The sequence below is a fragment of the Podarcis tiliguerta genome, assembly GCF_965153285.1.
Source record: "Podarcis tiliguerta genome assembly, chromosome: 10".
Taxonomy (NCBI): Eukaryota; Metazoa; Chordata; class Lepidosauria; order Squamata; family Lacertidae; genus Podarcis; species Podarcis tiliguerta.
Window position 1 is genome coordinate 54,690,260 of NC_139543.1, and position 23,180 is coordinate 54,713,439.

The 23,180-nt window shown below is 40.6% G+C and overlaps 1 protein-coding gene across 19 annotated transcripts in view; it reads right to left on the reverse strand.

Moving 5' to 3' along the window:
- BICD1 (BICD cargo adaptor 1) overlaps positions 1 to 23,180 on the reverse strand; it is a 130,924-nt gene that overhangs the window by 33,231 nt on the left and 74,513 nt on the right. For 6 of the 19 annotated variants that reach the window (XM_083401430.1, XM_083401435.1, XM_083401427.1 and 3 more), the window contains exons 4-8: positions 22,029 to 22,181; positions 18,027 to 18,464; positions 14,332 to 15,423; positions 8,739 to 8,890; positions 6,730 to 6,937 (exon numbers count right to left, since the gene is read on the reverse strand). In XM_083401430.1, the coding sequence (XP_083257556.1) occupies positions 6,730 to 6,937; positions 8,739 to 8,890; positions 14,332 to 15,423; positions 18,027 to 18,464; positions 22,029 to 22,181 (2,043 nt within the window). Of the gene's footprint in view, positions 1 to 2,664; positions 2,776 to 5,210; positions 5,411 to 6,619; positions 6,938 to 8,738; positions 8,891 to 14,331; positions 15,424 to 18,026; positions 18,465 to 22,028; positions 22,182 to 23,180 lie in introns of all 19 variants that reach the window. The other 13 variants (XR_014502532.1, XM_083401431.1, XM_083401423.1 and 10 more) reach the window with 8 other exon arrangements.

Consider the following 23,180-nt stretch of genomic DNA (forward strand, 5'->3'; position numbering starts at 1 on the left):
GCTCTTTGTGTGGAATTAAACCAGTGAACTCCTGGGTGTGTTTCTGTCTGCTTTGAGGACCACAGCACAGAATTTCTCTGGCTGTATCTGTGGACACTACCTTATTCTCTGTGCTTCTTCCATGTTGGGGCCATGGCAGCATGGCTTTGTTCCCTTCATGCATGGAAGACATATTGCCATTGTTGCTGGCCCACCTCTTCCTGGTCGACACTGGTCATGTTTCTAGGAGCACTGTCCATTATTTTTGTACCATTTTTGTATTTTGTGTGTTTTCCCCTCCCCTCCCAGAGTTAGCATGCTTAGGATATGGCAGCTGTTCCACCAATGCAGCAGCAGCATATCCTCTTCCCTGGCATAGCAAGCATATAGGATTGCCACTGCACCTCTAACACTTGAAATAAAACAAAAATCTAATTCCATGCAGTACCAAAACATTTTAAATGTTCTTTTAAAATGTGAAATGGTATTTAAAAACGTAGCACCAAGCAAGTCAGCACCTGCTGCCTAAGAATACTGTATATTATAAAGAATATGCATCAGATGGGTTCCCCCAACTGTATCTGATGCACCAGAGCTAAAAGATGCAGCATTTTTATTTAAGAAACTGCACATAGTTTAAAAAGGACTTTCAATTTTTTTAAAAGACCTTTCAGTAAAATTCATAAATGGAAGAAAGAAGAGTATCTAAACACTAATACTAGACCCTTTTCCTCTTCTTGTAGTTATATTAACTCTTCTTCCAGTTATATTTTTAAGTTTGAGACATTATTTGGTTAAAAATCATTGTAAAAAATAAAATTAAACTGAATTATGGACTATAGTTCTGCAGTACTGTAGTTCTGCATGGTGTGAATTGTGATATTCAATTTTAACTCATTCCCGTGACACATTTATCAGAAATTGGTTGGTTGTTGTTGAAAGGTCTAGAAATGCATTTTCTCAGCAAATGAAGGCTGAAATCTGAAGCACAATTACAAGGCAGTAAGCCTCACAGAACACAGTAGGATGTACTTCTAAGTACATATTATAGGATTGTGCTGCACAGGTCAGCATACACTACCTTTGGGGTCAAATGGCAGCTGGGATGGGAGAAGATTGAATTAGTATTTTCTTTTGAACCAGGGAGCTGACCTGAAAGAACATAACATGTAGCTTGGCCCTAATACATGTGACTGGCACTGTACAGAGACACATCCCAAGAACTGATATGTCTATAGTGTGTTCATTTATTTTTTATATCTAAGTTGGACACCACCCAGAGTGGCTGGGACAAATCAGTCAGTGGGGTATAAATACCAGGCTAGGAGCTGTAATGGAGCTATATCATGGGAATATATTTGTGGATCAGTCACAAGGTGTTTAGCTCACAGTCACATGAAAGAGACAGTATTTCAGATCTACACATATGCTAATCTGGTAGGCCTCCATGTTGGGTGCGGTGTCTTTTTGTTCTAAGCTACTGAAGAGAACAGGTGTGTTTTCTCTCCGTTTCCAGCAAACAGCCTGAGGCTGCATTGGAGAAGAGGCAGAGCTTTGATTTTAGCACAGAATACAAGTTATTTGTAATCTATTATGCCTTATGCTGGGACCAGTATAAGAAATACAGAACTAACTGAATGTAATTTTTATTATTTAAAGTTATTTTGAAATTAAGTCCTGTGTGTAAAGCTTTTGAACCATATTTTGAGACTGGAGAATTTTTATTTCAATACAAGAGTTAGTTTTTGTCCATCCAGCGGCTTCCACATGCACAATATTAATAATCTCAATAAGAAAAGCTTTCTGAATTGCACTTCACATGTTTAAAACTCTCTGACTGACTGTTGGCTCCAACAGATACTAGAAGTACCTGTGACTGCACACCTTTCAGTCTCATACTGCTCTGCACTCTATACACTGAGAGAACTGCTGTTGCTTATAAGCACCTTTTCTGACATAAAGGAACAAGGATGTCACTCCTGCTGCCTTCATTCACTTTTCTATCAGCTCTTGACTGCTCTTACATGTAACTAGGAAAAGAGCAGGAAAAATCTGCCACTATCGGAAGTTACCTTGTATATTTCTAATTCACAACATAAAGAACTTAAGGAAGGTATTTTCAGTGGAAGCTCTCAAAAGAGTTCCCCAGAAGCCTGTCTGAGCCTGAGCCTACATTTTAGAAGCAAACTTATTTTTGTTTGGTGATAACAAAAAATCTGGGTATGTTGCCTTTACTTTTAGTTAAGTGTCTACTGGTTTTATTAGAAAATTTATATTTCTGTTTTTACAATGGGTTGTATTCAAGTAATTTTTCCTCACAGTAGACCCATTGAAATTAATAGATCTAAGTTAGTCATGACCATTAATGTAAATGAGCCTACTCTAAGTAAGGCTCTTTTGGAGGTGCAGTTAAAAGACAAATAAAAAAGATAAACATTTCTTCTAATAGATGATAATGAAGTATCTAAGTCAAAAGGCAGAGGGCAAGTTTGTATTATTGGAAGGGCAATGGGGCTGGAAAGAGGAACTTTTTCATTTAAAAGAACTCTTCCGTTTAAAAGAATTAAAAATACAGCAGATCATTTCCACCAAAAGCATGTCAGATTTGGATCAACTTTAGCACATTCCAACAGCGTAATTATCAGTGGTGGAGGAACTATGCATAATGACCAAAAGTACCCCCACCTTGTATTTGGTAACATGTACTGGGCCTAGATGCAAAATCCATGAAAATTCCTCTCAAGTGCTCCTCATGAGGGATGTCCTGCCTTTTGCAACGTTCCACTGGTGCCAGAACTTTTGAGAGGTAGAAAAGAGGCGGTTATAAGTAATAAGCAGGGTACAGGGGAGACATGAAGGCAAGAATGGAAATGACTTTATTCTGATTGCCTCTCACAATTCGTTACTGTGATAACCTGGCCTGCCATTTTTGCGACATGCCTAAATCCAGTGTATAGCTGAACTAATCAATCTGACATAATTTGCCATATATAACACTGCCCTAGGCAACCAGAACCAACAACTAGTTTTCTAGCAGAATTTAGATGGTGAGCTGTACCCTAAAAAGGAGGTCTCTGCTCAACCTATTGTATCTTAAGGTGTGTTCAGGCAACCTGGGAAAAGGCAGGGTGTGCACAAAAGCCCCACCCCCAGCACCCATATGCACATCACCCCATCCCCACTGCTTGGTCTCCCACCTACATGGGACTTTTACCTGTGTATGTTTGAACGCAAACAGAATAATTCTGTGCAGTTCAGGTACCTGCTTCATCAGAGTCCCCAGTCACACAGAGGGCTCTACTTGCACTCAACCAAAATTGAGTAGAAGCTCCATTTAGACTAGAGGGGGGAGCGAGGGTGTTAGGGGCAGGTCTTGGGTGAACGCCCCTGTCCTCAGCCACACTTTACCTACACTGGTTATCAATATGCTCTGTTAATCAGATGCTTCCTAAATCTTTCTGGTGAAAATTTGGTTTGGCTTGTAGAAAAAACTGCTTCAAGATTTACAAACATCTTGCTGTCCTTTATACATTATTACCACATAAATCCCAAGCACTGGGTCAGGGAGCTGACCTAAAATGTTTTTGAAATTTCTGACAAATACATTTGCTTTATTTAAGTCTGTGATTTTGTTACAGTGGAAACTACTGTACATCTCCTCTAAAAATAAAGCCTTTGCTTCTCTGAAGCTTTGGAGGCTGTCTATTCTTCCATGCTTCTGAGCTTAGAGATGATTTTTGCAGAAGCAGGCAAGGGTGATCAGAAGCCACATTATAAGAAGAGTTTTGCACCCCAGAATGTATATCAACAGGCCAAAGGGCTTCTCCCAACTATAGCTGGTTTCAGACTGAAAAACAAAGATACTCCCCTTTTATTAATAGGAGGCATGGCACTGCTTTATGTATTCCCCCCCTAAACTTTCACATAATGATTCTAAGTAATCATTATGGTTCTCCAGCAAACAGACTTCAATTCCACAGGATACTATTTCAAATACTTTCTTTGTGAAAAGTGCCATTTCCTACAGTATATGTAAACAAGCTATACCATCTACAACAGCAGCACAAGGTTGCAGATGAAGGGCACTATCCAGCTATGTATTTCTGCTACTGTTTCCAGTTGGCCAAACTGTCAGTAAGCAACATACAAGGGCATGAAAGGAACAGTAGTGGTAAATCCAGGGTAAATGTTCGAGTCCTGGCCTCAACCCAACACAGTTAAGCAGTTAAACCACTGAAATTACCTCTGTTAGGTTGTGCACATTGTGTCAAAACTCAATAAGGTTTTATCTTTCTTCTAACTTTTCCTAAAATTTCACACCATTCAAAAGTTCCCCTGCACTTGGAAGATTTCTTTGAATTATGTTAACAGTACCTTGCAGGGTAAACACAACTGGCACATGGTAAGAAAAGGCAACATGTTAGCTCTGAATATATGCATCTATCTGTTGAAAGATACATTATAATATACTGTTCAACCAAGTCAGCATAGCTGTTTCCTTTCACCACTTCATTATTTCATCAAATGGCTTCAAATGAAACACTAGATCAAGCTCAACCAAGGCACTAACAGAACTCCGCTTGAAATTATCATCTTGACTACAGTAGCATGACTCAGTTCAGGCAATCATTCAAGGCTTCATAATCTATGCATTATGAAGCTGTGAATGACCATTGGGTCCCAGCACTGCTCCCCTTGCTTCTCTTCTCCCGCCTTATAGTAAGTCTGAGTTCCCTGCTACATCCAACCATGGGAATTCTGGCTTAACAAACAGGAATGGTTAGTTAGTTAACATACCAGAATTTCCTGGCTCAGGTATAAGAGGAGCTCTGGCTTAATACAAGCCAGGATCTTTGCAGCCAAGTCAGTGCACAATGGGGAGGGGGCAAGGGAAGAGTATTTGACACAGACTCGCCTTCCTGGCTTCATAAAGCATTGCTTCTGAAGCCTTGATTGACTATCTGACCTGGCCCAGAGGGAAATGTGACCCCCTGAGAATTTTGCTTGAAATGAGCAGAGGGTACTTAGGATGAAATCTTCCAATCACATACTCCAGAACAGTTTCACTGATTATCATGTAGGAGTAGTCCGGGGCAGTCTAAAGATGCAAATCTATAAAAGACGGAAGAATGTGCCCTAATTAAAAATTGCATGTGCAGTGTTTGGCGGGGATTCCCCCTATACTCATCTAATCATTTTGCACTACATGCACCCAAGGAAAAAATGTTTACCTGGGATGGCCACGGTTAACCTTTTTTCCTTGCTGAGACGGTGCCCATAGAAGAATTCATTCATGGAGGCCATGGAAGGGGGGCCCCTCAGAAGAAATGATTCTGTGGAGGTGTGATCAGGGGGGGTTCTTAATAAAGGCAGTAGGTGGGTCCCTGAAGTCCTGGGATGGCTCTGATCACAAGGGGAAGGTGAGAATAGTCTTGCAGGAGATCCAAGAAAAAATACATACGAAAACAAAAGAGTTTTTACTTTAATTACTGAGCCAGGGCTCCTTGAATGACATTATCACATTCCTTTCCCCACCACCACCACCCTCCACAAAGCAAACCAGCATGTTGTCACCACCCCTATCATTGCTGCCACCCCACAGGAAAACGTATTTCCTATAAAGGGAAGCTTCGCTTATAAAATTTAGAAAGAGAAAATACAAGCTGCTCAACATGACCCATCAAGCTGAGCATAGATCACCTGCCATGTACAATGGCTCACCATAGGGTCAATAAAATCTGTTTTTGCTGCTTGCTTGGGGCTCTTCTTCAGTGTTGTCAAGAATCTGAGGCCATAATACATGGCGGTGGTGTGGCTTGGTGGGTTACATCTTGTGCAGGCCCCCTCATCCAATTCTCATCCCCCAATTTAGGTATTTAATTATTATTTAGGCATCATGCATATTTTCCATTTCATTTATAATATCTGCATTTAACATTTATGCTGAACATGTAGTACACAGGCAATGAAAGTTTGCCCTAAAAGTCTCTGAACAGGGGGAATCTTGTTTAGATACTGTTCGTGGAAGTTGTTCCCACAAAGTGGGGGGACCTTTTGTCCACCATCTTCTCCTTGGCCTCCCTCCCCCTGTTGGTGGGACAGCCACAGAACTATATGCAACTCTGCAAACCACTAGCGTTTGTTTCTGGGTTTGAATAAAAGTCATCTGCTATTGAACATTTATTCATTTTAACACAGGTGTTGAGAAGCACATCAGGGTAATCACATTCCTTGCCCACATTTCAATAATGAAGAGAAAAGGGAAAGTTTATAAGCACCTTAGTTTATCAGAGGATCATTTCCCTCTGGATGTGGATATGTCTCTTAGACATGCCCTTCCACTTCACCCCGCCCCATCAGGAGGTATATTTTTGCTATGTATTAAGCAGATACATTCAAAACATACAGACTATGCTGAAATGCTGACAGAATATGATCTATGACTGTATCAAAAGGAAGAAAAAATATTATGGGCAGATGGAATTACTAGCCAGGCTTCACATTTTGAAAAGTCGCTTCTTCACACAGCCCCATCTCTCAATGACCCCAGCCAAAATATATTCATTATTTGCAATTCAGTGAATGACCTTAATTCAAGTCAGGCCATTGCACTGTACTATAAAGACGACTGCATGCATACCTTTTCCTCTGAGTGCCACTGCTGACCAGTATGTTTGGTTGCTGTGGGCCCTGACTATGCAGGAGGAAAGTGTCTATGGTTGGCACGGTGGCTGATGCCTCCTCACTTACTTTAGGGCTGCCGATCTTGCTCTTTCCAAGTTTGCCTTTGCTCCGCCGGGACTGCTCGTGATCAAACTCTAAGTCTTCCAGACGCTGGGTGAGGGCGAGTTTTTGCTGGATAGCCATCCGCAGCAAAGAGTTTAAGGTCTTCTTCTCATCCTCTGCAGCTGCCAATTGCCTCTGCATCTCATCCAACTGTGTTACGTATTCATCACACCTGGGGAGAGAGACAGAGGGAGAGAGAAGTGTCTTCCAGATTATGCGAATGTCCCTCATGGAGAAATGTCAGCATGAACCAGCTACATATGAAGAAAGTGCCCATCACCTGTTATCATGGCAGCTGGAAAAACTATGTCTAAAGTAACCAATGTTGCTGCCTGCTGGCTATATTTATGTGTAGTCTGGGCCAATTTAATGCTTTTCCATGACAGAAAAAGGTACTAAATTTGCCTGAGTCAATGGGCCATAAGACATATCTAACATGGACCTGCCCTGAATTATTGTCAATTCAATGAGAGAGAGAAACAAAACAATATGCAATCAAAAATGGTCAGCCAAGCAAAAGGCTTCAAGAAACCCACTGAACAAAACCAATTTGAGTGAAAAACCCTCTCAGTCCCATGACTTGAAATCATGCAACAAGCACAAGTGTGGATAGGCCCAAGACATTGAAGAAAACTATTTCCTGAGTTTCCCATCTCTTACTTGCTCTGAAACTTATATATGGTGCTACTAACATTTATCTGATCTGCTGGAAAGGTGGACGGTGTGGCAGGACTTGCTTAAGGAAATTAAATTAAATTAATGTAATGTATTTTGCAATGCAAATTAAAAATGGACATGACCCCAGGCCATTCCAAGTAGAAATATTCCTAACAGAGCCAAGACATTGTGTCATAGTATTAGTAATCAGCTGGAGGGAAGCATATTTAATTATACTGAAAGCAGAGCTTTTTTGCTTACAGGAACTCTCATTTGAGTACAAGCCAAGCACTCAAAAAGTCACAATGTTCTGCACTTAAGTGGACTTTGATGCTTATCAATAACTGATTTTTTTGTTGTTCCCAACTGTCTAAATGCTTTATTAATGGCAAATTTGTTAATATAAAAGAACCACTGCTTTATATATTAACTGCTACATGGACTGCATTTGAAAAGAATTGAAACTCTCCAGTGAAGCTCAGAAAGAATGAACGATCAAATTAAGTAACTCCCAAGCACAAGACGTCCTAACAGGGATCGGCATTTTATCACAATTGATAATAGAGGTTGCTGTAGAGACTGAGGGGGGAATGGACTTGTAAAGTTGGGGTGTTTGACTTGGGCTGCAATCCTAACTCCACTTACCTGAAAGTAAGCCCTATTTAAGTCAGCTGGGCTGCACTGCACTGTAAGATAGTAAGCATTAACTATCTGCCTGCTAAGCAAGAATGAACTTTGAGAACTCTTAATGAGAAAAAGGAATAAATGGACTATGGTGGTACTTCAGTTCTTGAAAGAAATCTGTTCCAGAAGCTTGTTTGGCTTCCAAAATGTTTGAAAACCGAGGCACGGCTTCCCATTGGTTGCAAAAGCTTCTTGCACTGAGTGGAAGCTGCATTACATGTTCAGGTTCCGCAAAGCGTACGAAAATGGAAGCATTTACCATATAACACGCCCCTGTGTATAAGTTGTTGGGCTTTGGGGGGGGGAGGAATGCACAGAGTTCTTGAGCTTTTGGGGGGGATGAAACCAAACACCTGTCACCCATACCCACTACCCGTGTATAAGACGCCCCCAGTTTTAAAACATTATTATAAAGTAAACAGAGCTCGTCTTACATACAGAAAAGTACGGTACTTCTGGGCTTTTGGCGTTTGGGGGCTGAAATGTACAACAGAGGCGTTTCACTGTATTCTTAAAATCATTTGCATTATCCCAATGTACTATCTTTCTTTATTATTTAGATTGCTTTATGTCAAGGTATATATGATAACGAAATTAAATTTATTTATTTATTTATAAAAGTATTTCGGTACCTGGTTGCGAACATGGCTCTCAAGGATGAGAAGGTTGCTGCATCTTCTTTCAAAGCCTTTAACTCATTACGTAGTTTAGTCATGGTTTCTGTCACCATGGCCTTCTCATTCTCATACTTATTCTTCAGATTAGCCAGGGCCACTTCAGCAGTCTGAAGCAAAGACACAGCCATTATATATGTATGTATATTTAAGAACACAAAATAAGAAGAGTCTGCTGAATCAGGCCCGTGGCCCACCCAGTCCAGCATCCTGTTCTCACAGCAGCCAACCAGAAGCCTGTGGGAAACCAGTAAGCAGGACCTGAGCACATCAGTACTGTCCCCTCCTGTGGTTTCCAGCAAACAAGATTGAGAAGCATACTGATTGTGACAGTAAAGGCAGGCCGGATGGAACAGAAACTACAAGAAACAGAAGCGAAGATGCTATGTTTAGCTCAACAACTGTAATATTTAACCAACTAAGACAATATACTCACATTTACACAGCATGTCATTAGTGCAAATTTATTTCTGTCTGGCTTATACAATACAACTGGAATACACTGCATTTCAAACATATGAGGCAAAAGTTTTCTTCGGCTGAAAAAAGGTGAAAGCAGTCTGAGGGATACTTCATCCCGATGGTGCAGTGGTACCTCTGGTTACGAACTTAATTCTTTCCGGATGTCTGTTCTTAACCTAAAGTACCACTTTAGCTAATGGGGGGCCTCCTGCGCGATTTCTGTTCTCATCCTGGGGCAAAGTTCTTAACCCAAGATACTACTCCCGGGTTAGCAGGGTCTGTAACCTGCAGTGTTTGTAACCCAAGGTACCACTGTATAATGTTCTTTTGCCCCACTGTCAACTCCAGTCAAATGTTTTGAAACAATACAAATATCTGCAAACCCCATTTACTGGAGGCCAAGTGGGATGAGTGTACACATGACACTCTTTCAAACTGCCTTCAAATCTCTGAAATACTAGTGCCTACATCCAATCTCAATTCTTTAGAAGAATGCTATCAAAACAGTTTGAATCGTAGAGTTGGAAGGGGCCTCCAATGTCAACTACGAGCCAATACCTGCTGATGCTAGAAATAACACTATTACAGCATCCTTTATCGGTCTCCAACTAATGTCTCATTGCTTGATTCCATGTGCCACCGTAGTAGCAAATACACGGGGTGATTGTTCCAGTGCCTCAGTTATAAAAGAAAAGGTAAGAGGGCCTTCAATAACTAAAACACATTACCCACAGCCTTCTAAAAACTGGTGCTAAGGCAGCTATCATAACAGATAAAGGACCCGGGCCTCTTTTGAACATCTTTCATCCTAGCACAAAATTCCAGCCCTATCACCTGGAAAAGCTAGATTTTAACCTGCTGTATGTGCATTCCCTGTAACTGTCACTGAATATGGCAGCTTGCAACAGCAAAATGAAACGATCCTGTTGGAATGAGTTATAAAAAGGTAAAGGTACCCCTGCCCGTACGGGCCAGTCTTGACAGACTCTAGGGTTGTGCGCCCATCTCACTCAAAGAGGCCAAGGGCCAGCGTTGTCCGAAGACACTTCCGGGTCACGTGGCCAGCGTGACATCGCTGCTCTGGCGAGCCAGAGCCGCACACGGAAACGCCGTTTACCTTCCCGCTAGTAAGCGGTCCCTATTTATCTACTTGCACCCAGGGGTGCTTTCGAACTGCTAGGTTGGCAGGCGCTGGGACCGAACAGCGGGAGCGCACCCCGCCGCGGGGATTCGAACTGCCGACCTTTCGATCGGCAAGCCCTAGGCACTGAGGCTTTAACCCACAGCGCCACCCGCGTCCCTTTGGAATGAGTTATGCTTGCAGATAAAAGTCAAGACAGGGTTAATCTGAATATACTGTTCTTGTACCCGCAGCTTGTTAGATGTGAATCAAGGAACATGTGTTGTGGTTCTGGACAGTTAAAAGTTCACACTCCAGAAGCGTTCTTATTAACTGGGTGCAGTTTTCCTTTGATCTGTGCTTTGTGGGGCTGAGCTCTCTCTGGAGAGCAGTCTGTCTGAGAATGTGAGCAAGGTAGTTTCGTTTTTTGTTAGAGGCAGAAAGCTGCAAGCATGCAGCTAGATTCTATAGGTTTTTCTTTTCTGTTTGTTATGCTTCTAAATAACAAGTTATAGATTAGAAGCACCGGTGTCGAGCTGAGTTACTGAAGACACCACGTCGACACAGACAAGCCATTTTACGCTGCGTGTGAACTCTGCTATTATCCGGCAACTGAGAAGAGTGGCAGCGTGTGGAGTGGAAGCGTGTGGGCACCATTGGAGTTTGTCGGAGTGGCAATAAATCAAATTTAGTGCAGGGCCATTGCAGCAGACCCAGTGGGTCAATGGAATTACAACCCACAAACTTTAACAACATGTAAGGCATGAGTCAGAGCCAGGTGCCAATGATTCAGCACAAAGTAGAGTATAAGTAGCCCTGAATTTGTAACAAGGTGTTGGTAGTGTGGTTGGCTGGAAATCAACTGTGTTGAATTTCTGCTGGGAGAACATTTGCTGACCAACCTTTTGGTCTGCTGATAGTAAAATACCAAAATACGAGGTGCAAACCAGCTAATTACGCTACCATAAAGCAATAAAAACAAACAAACCATAAACCAGCTAGGAAGGAATGTTTCTTCTCATCTTTTAATTGTGCTAGCCAGCAATTAACTTAGCTTAAAAAAATTGTATAGACAGCCTACCCAGAAAGTTGAGGTAATTTTAATCTATTTTAGTATTTTAACTTTGTTACTGCATATTTTAAATTAGGGGTCTATTTGTAAGCTGTCTGCCTAGAACAAGAGTTGCAGTCAGAGGTAGGAACTGTGTTATACTTTTTTAGTGAACTACCTGTCAGTAAATATACTGACTGTACTGAGCTGTCTAGTGCTGTTATATATAGGAAAGGTAAAAAGTTAAGGTAAATGACTTCAGGACAATTAAGTCCAGTCACAGGCGACTGTGGGTTGCGGCGCTCATCTTGCTTCAGGCTGAGAAAGCTGGTGTTTTTCCACAGACAGCTTTCTGGGTCATGTGACCAGCATGACTAAACCGCTTCTGGAGAAACAGAACACCATGATGGAAACCAGAGTGTATGGAAACACTGTTCACCTTCCCGCTGCAGTGGTACCTATTTATCTACTTGCACTGACGTGCTTTCAAACTGCTAGGTTGGCAGAAGCTGGGACAGAGCAATGGGAGCTCACCCCATCACAAGGATTTGAACGACCAACCTTCTGATCGGAAAGCCCAAGGGGCTCAGTGGTTTAGATCACAGCATCACCCACATCCCTTTACAGGAAAAACGGGGGGGGGTGTGTGTGACAGAGTTGGATCAATGATAAAAGTTTTGGCAATTAGAACATTTGCATTTGTTGTAGCTGTATTTAGGATTGATCGTGTTTTTGGAAGAGTTTTACCTTATGTTATAACCTTATGCCTTATGTATAACCATGTATCCTAATAATGCTTAATTGTTAACGCTAAACATGCCTAAAATCTTAAGACCCAAAGTCTCTCTCTGCCCTGTTGCTGTGCTTGCAGAAAGCAAATAAATATTTTGCTACATCTGCATTCTTTCTGTAAGGAACAATCCTCAGACTGTTTCTCAGGCTCAAGAAAAAAGCATGAGACGGACATGCTGACCTGAGAGCAAATTGGATGTTTGCCACATAACGTAATGCATCTGCCTGATAACAGAAAGGGGGGGGGGGGTTGGCTTCAACTGCCAAAAGGGTTTCTTTTTCCTCTTTATGCTTTATTTGCTGAAAATAGGGGAAAGGCCGTTGGTGATTTCTTATGCACTTATATGGAAAAGCAGAAGTAATCTTTACATGGACATAGGAAGGGCTTTGCCCCTGTTCTTTGGTTTTATTTTGCTGAAATATATGAATATGTAATGTTTAATGCTGTTTGAAATAAGGTATATAAACCCAAAGCCCCCAGAGCTCAGGGCCCAAGCTTTGGAAATCATTCCTTTGGGTCTTTATTGCTCAGCAATAAATTTTTACTTTCTTTTTCTCCATTACTGTGTCTATTGATTCTTGAGCATATCTTGAACGGGTAACAGGTATTCCTGATCTCCTTGCAACACTAGCAAGAATAATTCAGAGGTACAGAATATAGAATAACATGAGGCTGGTAGCGCATGAAATTATAGCATATAAAAAACGCTAAAGATAAAACAAGAAAATCAAGAAAAATTACACCCCTATTTTAAAATATACAGTAACAAAGTTAAAATACTAAAATAGATTAAAATTACCTCAACTTTCTGGGTAGGCTGTCTATACAATTTTTTTAAGCTAAGTTAATTGCTGGCTAGCACAATTAAAAGATGAGAAGAAACATTCCTTCCTAGCTGGTTTATGGTTTGTTTGTTTTTATTGCTTTATGGTAGCGTAATTAGCTGGTTTGCACCTCGTATTTTGGTATTTTACTATCAGCAGACCAAAAGGTTGGTATATGTGTAATCAGTCTTTTGCAATCCCATCTATTTAATCTAGCATCCAGGGGAAGTTTGATAATACCACACTCCTGAGGAAACATATCCACAACGTTCAAACGCATTACTTCATGTGCATTTCATATACAAATGGATGGGACTGAAAGAAACTGATTAGCCAAAACAGATTTTCAACTGGTTGTCTTTTTTCTAATATGTATTATACATTTCTGTTTAATTGCCCTCACCTTCTGTCCTCCCAGCTCAAGCCTCCCAGGCGAAGGAAAATACATCTACCTAGATTTCTCCCTTCCCATAGGACTGCTTTACCCATGTTCTACTGCAGCAAAAAAAGTAGCTCAAGTCAAATCCACACTAGTCTTTTTTAACATTTGTGTATCCACTCAGGTCTTTACGAACTCTGAATAATTCACTATTTCCATGATTCCATAATACACATTCTTGTAAAGTGTCTTAGTTATCAATTTTTGGACACTATGAGTTGGTTCGGTTTTAATGCTCTGAGCAGGAGTATGCCACAGGTTCAAGCAGCCTCCTCCACTCATAAGCTCCAGTTCCTTCCTTCGTCTCCTTGTTTATAGTTTGCTATTACATTCAAGCCTCACTGTAGTTTGTTTGAAGCAACTTCCAATCCCAAACTTACATATAATGTCAAACTATTGTTTGCCTGAACAAGATAAGGAGGAAAGGAATTGGGATTACATGAAAGATGAGGGACAGAGAAAAGGGAGCTTGTTTGAAGTTTTGAGAAGGTCTGAGCTGACCCCATGTAAAAGCAAAATATGATTGGTTCCCTAGGCCTCTGGAATTCAAGGCAATCTTGAGTGTATGCCACATTTATTATTATGTAGAATGCTCAAATTTGTTCAATAAAAACTAAGTGAACTAAGTTCACTGTTGCAATAAATTAATTTAACTCTTCTTTTAAAGTAATTTTGGGTTAAGAGTACCTAAAATAAAATAAATTATGTGAGAAAGAGCATGAGTTTGACCAACTGCGGGATGCAGTGGAAGACAGAAGTGCCTGGCGTGCTCTGGTCCATGGGGTCACGAAGAGTCGAACACTACTAAACAACAACAACAACAACAACCTTTCTAATGGCAGATGGGCAGTTAACAGCTTACCTGCTTGTTGGCTTTCAACACAGCCCTTAGGGTCGCTATCTGCTCTCGTTTCGTACTCAGCAGGGACTTCAATTTCAGTATTTCTTCCATTAAGGCCTCCTTGTCCTTATCAATCATAGGTACTAGTTCACGGGCTGCTGCACGCTGCCGTGACAGCTGCAGCGACCGATCTACAGCCTTCTGCAAGTGCTTGATTTGGTCCCTTATTATGGCATTCAGGTTGTAAATATTCATCGGTTCTTTGCGAATGTCACTAGTGTCGGAAACTGGGGAGGAAGGGGGGGCTGTGATGACTGGAGAAATTGTGGGTGTCTTTGTTGGACTTTGCTCTTTGTTGGCTTCTGCACTCTCCCTTGAAATATGCTCAGTCGGTGTCCTCACTTCTATTGGAGATGCCATCCCTCTCCTAGCCAGCCGTGGGGACAGAAGCCCCCTTGGGTCATCAGGTCCCTTGAGGCTCCCACTTCTAGTAACTCTGCTTTGCCTGTAATAGTCTAGCATAACCCTATTAGGAGTTTCGTTGTTACACAAACACACATGGTGATAGAGCTGAGCCAGCTCCTCACTGAAAGTCACCAGCTCATCCTGGGCTGTGTTGAGTGTATTGTGGTTCTCATTTGCAACACCTGTAATTCTTTGCAAGTCTTTTTCCATCTGCATCATTTTCTCGTGGCTATCCTTAGTTGACTTTTCCAGGTTTGTCACCTGCTCATCATATATCTGGATCCTGCTCTCATACTTCGCCTTTTCTTCCGTGTAGTTTTCAACACATTTATTGTATTTCTCCTTCAAGGCCTTTATTTCAGCTTTGAGGTCAATCACCTCTGTGACAGCTACTTTGTATTTGCACTCTAGAATCTCCAAGCCATTGATGTCCACTTCATAGTCATGGGTTTCTTCCCCAGAATCCCGGCCTTTCTCAAAATCTAGCTCCTTCAATTCTTTGTTGCTTTGTAAACCCCTCATAGCGTTGACGTGCTCAGTGAGCCTGTGGACCCGTTCATGTTGCTCAGTAAGTGCCCCCTTTGTGTGTTCCAGCTGGGTCTGTGACTCCTGAAGATTAGCCAGGAGAATAGCTTTCTCACGCTCCACCTGCAATATCCCAGCGAGAAAAATATTAATGTCTCAAAAAAGAACCTGGGTGCAATAATAACTGCTTAGTACCCATTAGTATCTTAAAAAGACTGACCCTAGGAACGGGCACCTCAGCTACTGCTGAGGTCAGAAAGTTCCTCCTCCTAAGAAATCACACAGTATCTTAAATTTTGCAAGAAAGTTGCATTTTATTTATTTAAGGCATTTGTATGACGCCCTTCATAAAAATACATCCTAGGTCAGTTCACAATAAAAAAATACACTAAAATAATAGCACGACAAAAAGGCACAAGTTAAAAAACAAGAAAAGCACCTTCCAGATACATCACAACTTCAAAGTCAATTGAGACAGCAAAATAGATGAGTTCGCTTCAGTGCTTAAAATATAGCTTCCTTGTCCATCAGACCTAAAAAATAATTTCATTTAAAATGCCAGCAAAACAATGTCTTAACCTGTACCTTTGCTGGTTATTATGGTGGTGATGGTGGTCGTTCTCGTTCCTGTTATTTATAAAGCAATTGGTATTGTGCTAGCAACAGTAAATAAACAATTCCTTCTCATGTTCTCTGTTCATGGGCCCAGTTAAGGCATCACATTAAACTATAGCTACGTGAGCAAGCAGCACTGCTGGCCCACACTACTCAAAAGCTGCCACAATGCTCCTCTCTCACTCTTGCTGCAGTTGCACCATGGTCAAAATAAGCAAGAATCTGGCTTATGTTGTCTGAATCCAGGCTTGTGGTTTGTATCCTCCTTATTAACTGCTTCCAGTTTCTTGAGCCCAGATTCAGATGACACAACATGTTGGCCTGCAGCTTGCTTTGTCCACCAGAAAGGGAGCAACATGAGTCCCTTTCTGCGCAGTGTGCATTTGCATGCTGCTCATTCATGTGAAACCATAGTTTGTTTTCAATTATGGTTTAATGTGGCATGCAAATAAGCCAATATTTGTGTCACCAGTCATAGGCAACAATATTTTCCACCAAACCTGGAAAATTTTAGTTGAGATATGCACACCATTCCAAATACTTTAGATATATTTTAATAGCAATTTGAGGGGGAAATGCCATTAGACTAGCAGTGTATTATTATTTTTTTAAAGAAAAGAACAGCAGCAAATGAGCTCTATCAAGTGTGAGTGGTGCAACTTGTTTGATGAGATGTAATAAAACCAAACCTAATTAGTTTAGTAGATGGTGGCCATTATTATTTCAAACCCCATGACACATAAGGGATAGTAATTTATGGAAATGGTAGGTGAATATATAATTAGGAAGAGAGATAATTAGGAACAGTGTTCCTGACTCTAGGCAATAATCTTGATAGGTAATACATCTGTATTACTGTTGTCATACACAAGCTATATAGGCCTTGTACTGACAAACAATGTACTATAAAATAGTAATCTATCTTGTTCCATGCCACCCCAATCTCAAAGTTCTTCGGATGCTCTGTTGGCTTCTTAACGGCCCATCCACAGGCTATGAGGAAGTTAAAGGTAAAGGTAAGGTACCCCTGACCATTAGGTTCAGTCGCGGACGACTCTGGGGTTGTGGTGCTCATCTCGCTTAGCCGGCGTACAGCTTCCGGGTCATGTGGCCAGCATGACTACGCCACTTCTGGCAAACCAGAGCAGCGCACAGAAATGCCATTTACCTTCCCGCCGAAGCGGTACCTATTTTATTTACTTGCACTTTGACATGCTTTCGAACTGCTAGGTGGGCAGGAGCTGGAACCGAACAACGGGAGCTAACCCCGCCACGGGGATTCGAACCACCGACCTTCTGATCGGCAAGCCCTAGGCTCTGTGGTTTAGACCATAGCGCCACCCATGTCCCTTGAGGAAGTTAGCCTTGCTTAATTAGCTAATTCCAGAGGAATTAAGTCGAGCTTAATTAGCTATTACAGGATTTATGTGTCCAACACACGACTGAATACACACAGGTGTGTCCTAATACAAATACTGGTAACTCTAATACACACTGGTCTGGCTGGTCTAGCCATTTCCTAGTTGTAACACTGGGAATTTAAGAGTGTCTAGCACCCATAAACTTATAACTATACATGGTGAAACTTGAAACTCATCTGCTTCTATGGAAAAATAATTTAAACTGTATGTAAAAAAGCAAACTTTATCCTAACTCTATAAGTATATGTATCTGCAATGCTGGGCTATAAGTAGGTGGAATGGAGGGCCAGGATTGCACAGGAGAAGAATCCAGGGAGGCTGCCTGAGGATCAGGATAAAGGAAGTAAAGAATTGTATGCACATAGGAGGAAACAGTAGATGCAGAGGTATATATAGTATATATAGTTGAAGAAAACTTAGGCACAGGGCACAGGAGAGGAGAATAAAAAGGAAGGCAAGATAAAACAGGGAGACATATGCTTGTCAAAGCAGCACAGAACATAAAATTCTGCATCTGTCATTTTTTCTGTCACTATAATGGGAAAAACCACATCTGGTGGAATTCTTTCTCCTATGCAGTTACCAGAACTACAAAGCACCCTCCCACCGTGTGGATGCAAAATGTAGTTGGGCCCAATATCTGGTACATTATATGAAACTCCCTTTTTAATGGTCCACGTCAAATGTTACCTGCATGAGCTGCTGTTTCAGTTTTTGCATTTCAGAGATGTTGAGCTCACTGAAGAGATCTGAGACTGGGTGCAGTGATTCTGCTTTCCTAACTGTGGGAGTCCGAAAGTCACCATTCATTTTCATGTGGGGTCCATGAATGTGTCCATTCATTTTGTCATCATTATTAGGTTCGTTCCCATCCTCTCCAAACTTTAATCCATCTACCGAGATATTAATATGGTTATTATACATGCTATCATTTAGATTGATATACTGGGAGAGTTCCTTCCTCAGATTGTTCTTTTGCTCTCTCTCATTCTTTAACGTCTCCAGGGCTTCCTCTAGCTGGTGCTCCGCAATCTCCTTCAACCGGATGGCATCTTCTAGCTGGCTATTAAGCAATACAGTTTCTTCCTCAAATCGTTTTATCTCGTGTTTCAGGCCTTCATATTCAACCTGAATTAGGTAAGATAAAGAACATTCAAAATACTAAAAGTTGGATTTACAAACAACCTGCCATTTGCTGCATCTGTTAAACTAAGGTACAAAGAGAGAGAGAGAGAGAGAGAGAGAGAGAGAGAAGAAAGACTGAACATACGTACTTAAAATTGTTGGATGGAGAAAGGACTCAGATTCTACTGACTATATAAACTGGTCAGTAGAGAGATGCCCTGAAAGCATTGTAATTCTATTGTAAGTTTGTTATATGTTACATCTTTCATAATGATGATTATGTAGTGCAAACCAAATCAGAGGGAGGTTAACAGTTTTTCAGAATAAATATTATCAGGCATATTTCATGAAATTTACCTCTTAACTAAAATGTATTGATTTTATACCATCAAATGTGACAAAGTATTTTTCTGTAATTTAATAGAAAATCCAATATGTTTCAGGTGCTTACACAGTGGTACCTTGAGTGAAGAACTTAATTCATTCTGGAGGTCTGTTCTTAACCTGAAACTGTTCTTAACCTGAAGCACCACTTTAGCTAATGGGGCCTCCCGCTGCTGCCGCTGTGCCGCTGCTGCACGATTTCTGTTCTCATCCTGAAGCAAAGTTCTTAACCCGAGGTAATATTTCTGGGTTAGTGGAGTCTGTAACCTGAAGTGTATGTAACCCGAGGTACCACTGTACATGTTGCTTAGCCCAAGACTTACAGACATATATGGGAAAATGTATTAACGCAATCTGTAAAGCATGAGACTCTTAATCTCAGATTCATGGGTTTGAGGCCAACGTTGGGCAAAAAGATTCCTGCATTGCTGGGGGTTGGACTAGATGACCGTCATAGTCCCTTCCATCTCTACAATTCTATGATTCTATGGCTCTATAACCATTTTTTAAAAAAACTTTAAAGACACAAATGAAAAATATATGTTCACTACATAAAAACAAGAATTCAGGGAACACTGAGAGAGAAAATTGCTCAAAAACACATCAGGTAAGTTGTTTTTTTAAGGAAAATGGTGTAACAAAAGCAACTGAGCAAAAGGTTTTAATGAAAATACTAACTGAGACATACATACGACTTATTTTGTCAATCATCTTTTTGTGTATGTTAAGAATGGTTAAATTAAAAAATTGGTTAAATAAAATGTTATGAATAAAAGCAGACACAGTAAAATAAAATTGTGAGAAGGTAAAGGTTTGAAAGATTGCATAGAAATATATAAATGTTCCCTGGAAACTACATGTCCAAAATCCCTAGTCAAGCTGATCAATATTCATTTATAATGACAGACAGTTGGCTCTTTGCAAGCAGCAGAAACATAAATTAATTCCTTTGTTAAAGATACAGCATATATTTATATACTATTCAAGTAACACAATTACTATATAATGAGTAATCTCAGAAGTTAATCAACTCTTTATCTATGGTATAATTAGCAGCAATTTTTTTTTGCTGAAAATGGGAGCAATTTTCTGCGTAACAAAAAAACAAAAGTGATTAGAAATTGTCCATTTTTACAAAAAGAAAGAAAGAAAATGAAACACAGCCTCTGCTTACAATCTGCTATTTGTGTTTATAGGGTAGAATAATGTTGGATAGCAATTACTTCTAAATATAGTCTGGGTGCCAAAGAGCTATTTTAGGCAAGTGTAAGTGCTTGCGAGTCCCCAATGGGATTTTGACTTTATTGCTTTGAACATCAGACCCACAAGCATGCAATATCACAGATTGCTTCTGAGACTCCCTTCAGTTTTGGAAATGTTCTCTCACAATCGACTGCTTCCTTCTTTGGACCCTGCATAAGCTTCTGGCAGCCAACTCCCCGCCCATCTTCAGAGCCTGACCCTAAGGCTTAATAATGCTTCACAAAGGGGGGTGGGGTGGGGTGGAGCTAATGAGGTATCTGATCAAGGCCTGTATTTTAAAATAAGCTTAAAAATATATTTGCAAATGTTTGTATGTTTCATGCCAGGCAGAAAGCAGCTGGGTTAAGTACTCTGGCAGTTGTTTTTCTTCCTGCTCTCTTGGACAAGGGCCCCATTGATTTATAGCAGTAGCAGGAGGCACGTTTCTCAAAGTTGTAAAGGGAATTACAGACTGGGAGCAAAGGTCATATTGACCATACATATTACAGAATACAATCAAGCTGCAAAAACACTAATTAAGAGTTGGTAAATAGTAAGATTTATTGTTTAACATAAAATAATACCATGTGCCTCCCATCAGACTCGAGCCACATTTTCCTAAGGTTAAAGGGCAAGAGCTAATAGGAACAGCAGCTGGCTGGGAAAAGGGGGTTGTAAATTGAAGAGGTTGCTTTTGAAACTGTTTTTACTAAGTTCCTTTTCTTCTAAAAATCTATGTATGTTATGTATGAAATATATTGGCTTAATGTAATTATGCAAAGGATCTAGAAAGTAAGAAATGTTAGATTCTTATGTTAGATTCTTATTTCATTGATGGTGTGTGAGAAGGTGAACTCAAGATCTCTATTTAAGATAAAATTTAAAACCATGAGCCATCTGTTTTAGCCATTTGCCCCTGTTGCCAGGGGCAAAAGGGCAAAAGGGCAGCAGGGGCAAAAGGTGATCTGGTAATTAAGGTGCCTTGTCAAGGCAAATGTAAGATATATGACTACTTGTCTGCCATTTATGGATAGAAGGAAATATAGCTCTTTGTCTCCCATAAAAGGTAATAGGAAATGGGTGTATCTTTTATGATTGGTTCTAGCAAACAGCCAATAGGAATTTCAACCAGGCTGATTGGACAGAGGCAGCCAAAGGAGGAGCAAAGGGGCTGGGCTGAGGAAATATAAGTGCTGGCCATCAGGGCTGGAGTGGGCAGAGCTTTGGTAACCATATACCACTGTGCCTATCATTTATTTGTCTGACAAATAAATTATAATTTTAATTTCTCTATTGCTGCGTTGAATATTTCATTTCATCTAAGCGTTAACCACAAGCAGGGTGCTACACTAACAACTGCTAAATTGACATCAAAACATTTAGCCAAATGCACCACTATACACCCAGCTCACAACTCATGGCATTTTAAAATCTCTTAATGGAGCAGAGCTGTCACATGATAGACTGCAATCTAGCCGTGTGGAGTGATCAGATTACTCTTTTCTGTGGGTTCAGCATCCACCACTTACAGTACATTATATTCCATATTTTAAACCATTAACATGATTTTGTGGCACTGGTCAACTAAGTCACTGGTCTTCAGCTGGTGGGTCAGAACCTACCGCTGAGTTGCAGGCTGGCCAAATGTGGGTTAAAGCAGCACTATGACCATACAAATGTATGGTAATAAAATTAAGAAATAAAGCTGCTTCCAGCCCAACTATATAAATGCCCTTTTAAACCAAGAGATGCCAGGCACTGAACTTGGAACCCTCTACATGCTAAGCATGTTTTCTGGCAACCCTCCTTCAACAGTGTCTTCTGTTGCTTGCTCCCATTATCTGGTAATGAATGTATACTGTATTCAAAAAATGGTATGTAATTCAGATCTTGGTATTGTTCCTTTTGCAACCTGTTTCTGAAAATCCAGTTAGTGCTCACCTGGTTCTGTTTCAGTGTGGAAACCAACTTTTGCAATGTAATGTTTTCTTCTTCAAGTTCTGTATAGTCCTGAAGGAGTCTTGCCTCTCTGAACTTGTATTCTCTTATCTCATCTTTCATCCGAATTCTCTGCAGCTCTGCCATTTCATTGCTCTGAAAAGGAGAAATATATTGTCATTGTTTCATTTCCAGTGTTACAGGAATTTTAAGGTCTTATATATATATATAAAATAAATGTTTATAACTTTACAAGGCAAACACATACATAAATATATAAACCACATGTCTGCAAACAGTACAGGAAAACAGTCCTAAAGCCATTTTGACTCTTTCAGTCACCTCAAATATTTCTCTGCAAGGAAGGAAATGGAAAATCCTCCCCATTGTCTCTTTGTTCACAAATCCTGTCTTAAGGGTGTGTTTGTGTATGAATAGGGTGAGCCTGTGACCTGGATTCAGTAATTAAGTAGTTATTATCACAAAAAAGTGGCCAAATGGCCCAGGTAATGCAATCAGTGATCCATTATCAGGTATCTTGGCAGACAGGAGAAAAACAACACACTCAGATTTCTGCTGTAGACTGCCCCTTCCGTGATGTATGCATTATGTATTGGGGGTGGTCTTGAGATACAGGGGAGGCAATTTCAAATGTCTATATAAGAGTTTGCACACCAATGTTCAGGGTCCCTCCTGCCTCCTGCATGTGGCTGTGAGCACCCTGTTGCAACAGTTAATAAAGATCAGGCTTACTAGCTGCTTTGCTTCTCAATATTCTCTGGTTGGCCTGTTATTTTCTCCTACTGAGAGAGAACCTACAAAAAGACTCTATATGGGCTCTTGGGTACCCCATAAGGGGGGAAAAGCAGTTTTTTCTTACAACACCAGCAAAACCGTAATGGTAAACTTAACATATACATAAAAATCTGTTCAACCAGACATGCCTGCTATTTATAATGCCACTCAAACTCCACAAATACGTAAACGTGGAAGGAAAAACAAGCAATATAGCCCTGATTAAACTTTTCTTTTGAGCTGAAAAAATCACCTCCTCCCCCTTCTCACAGTTTTTAGAATCTCATTACTTTCATCTACTGAATAAAGAATGGAATCAAATACAATTACTAAGTGTTCTTTCACTCCTCTAAGGGTTTA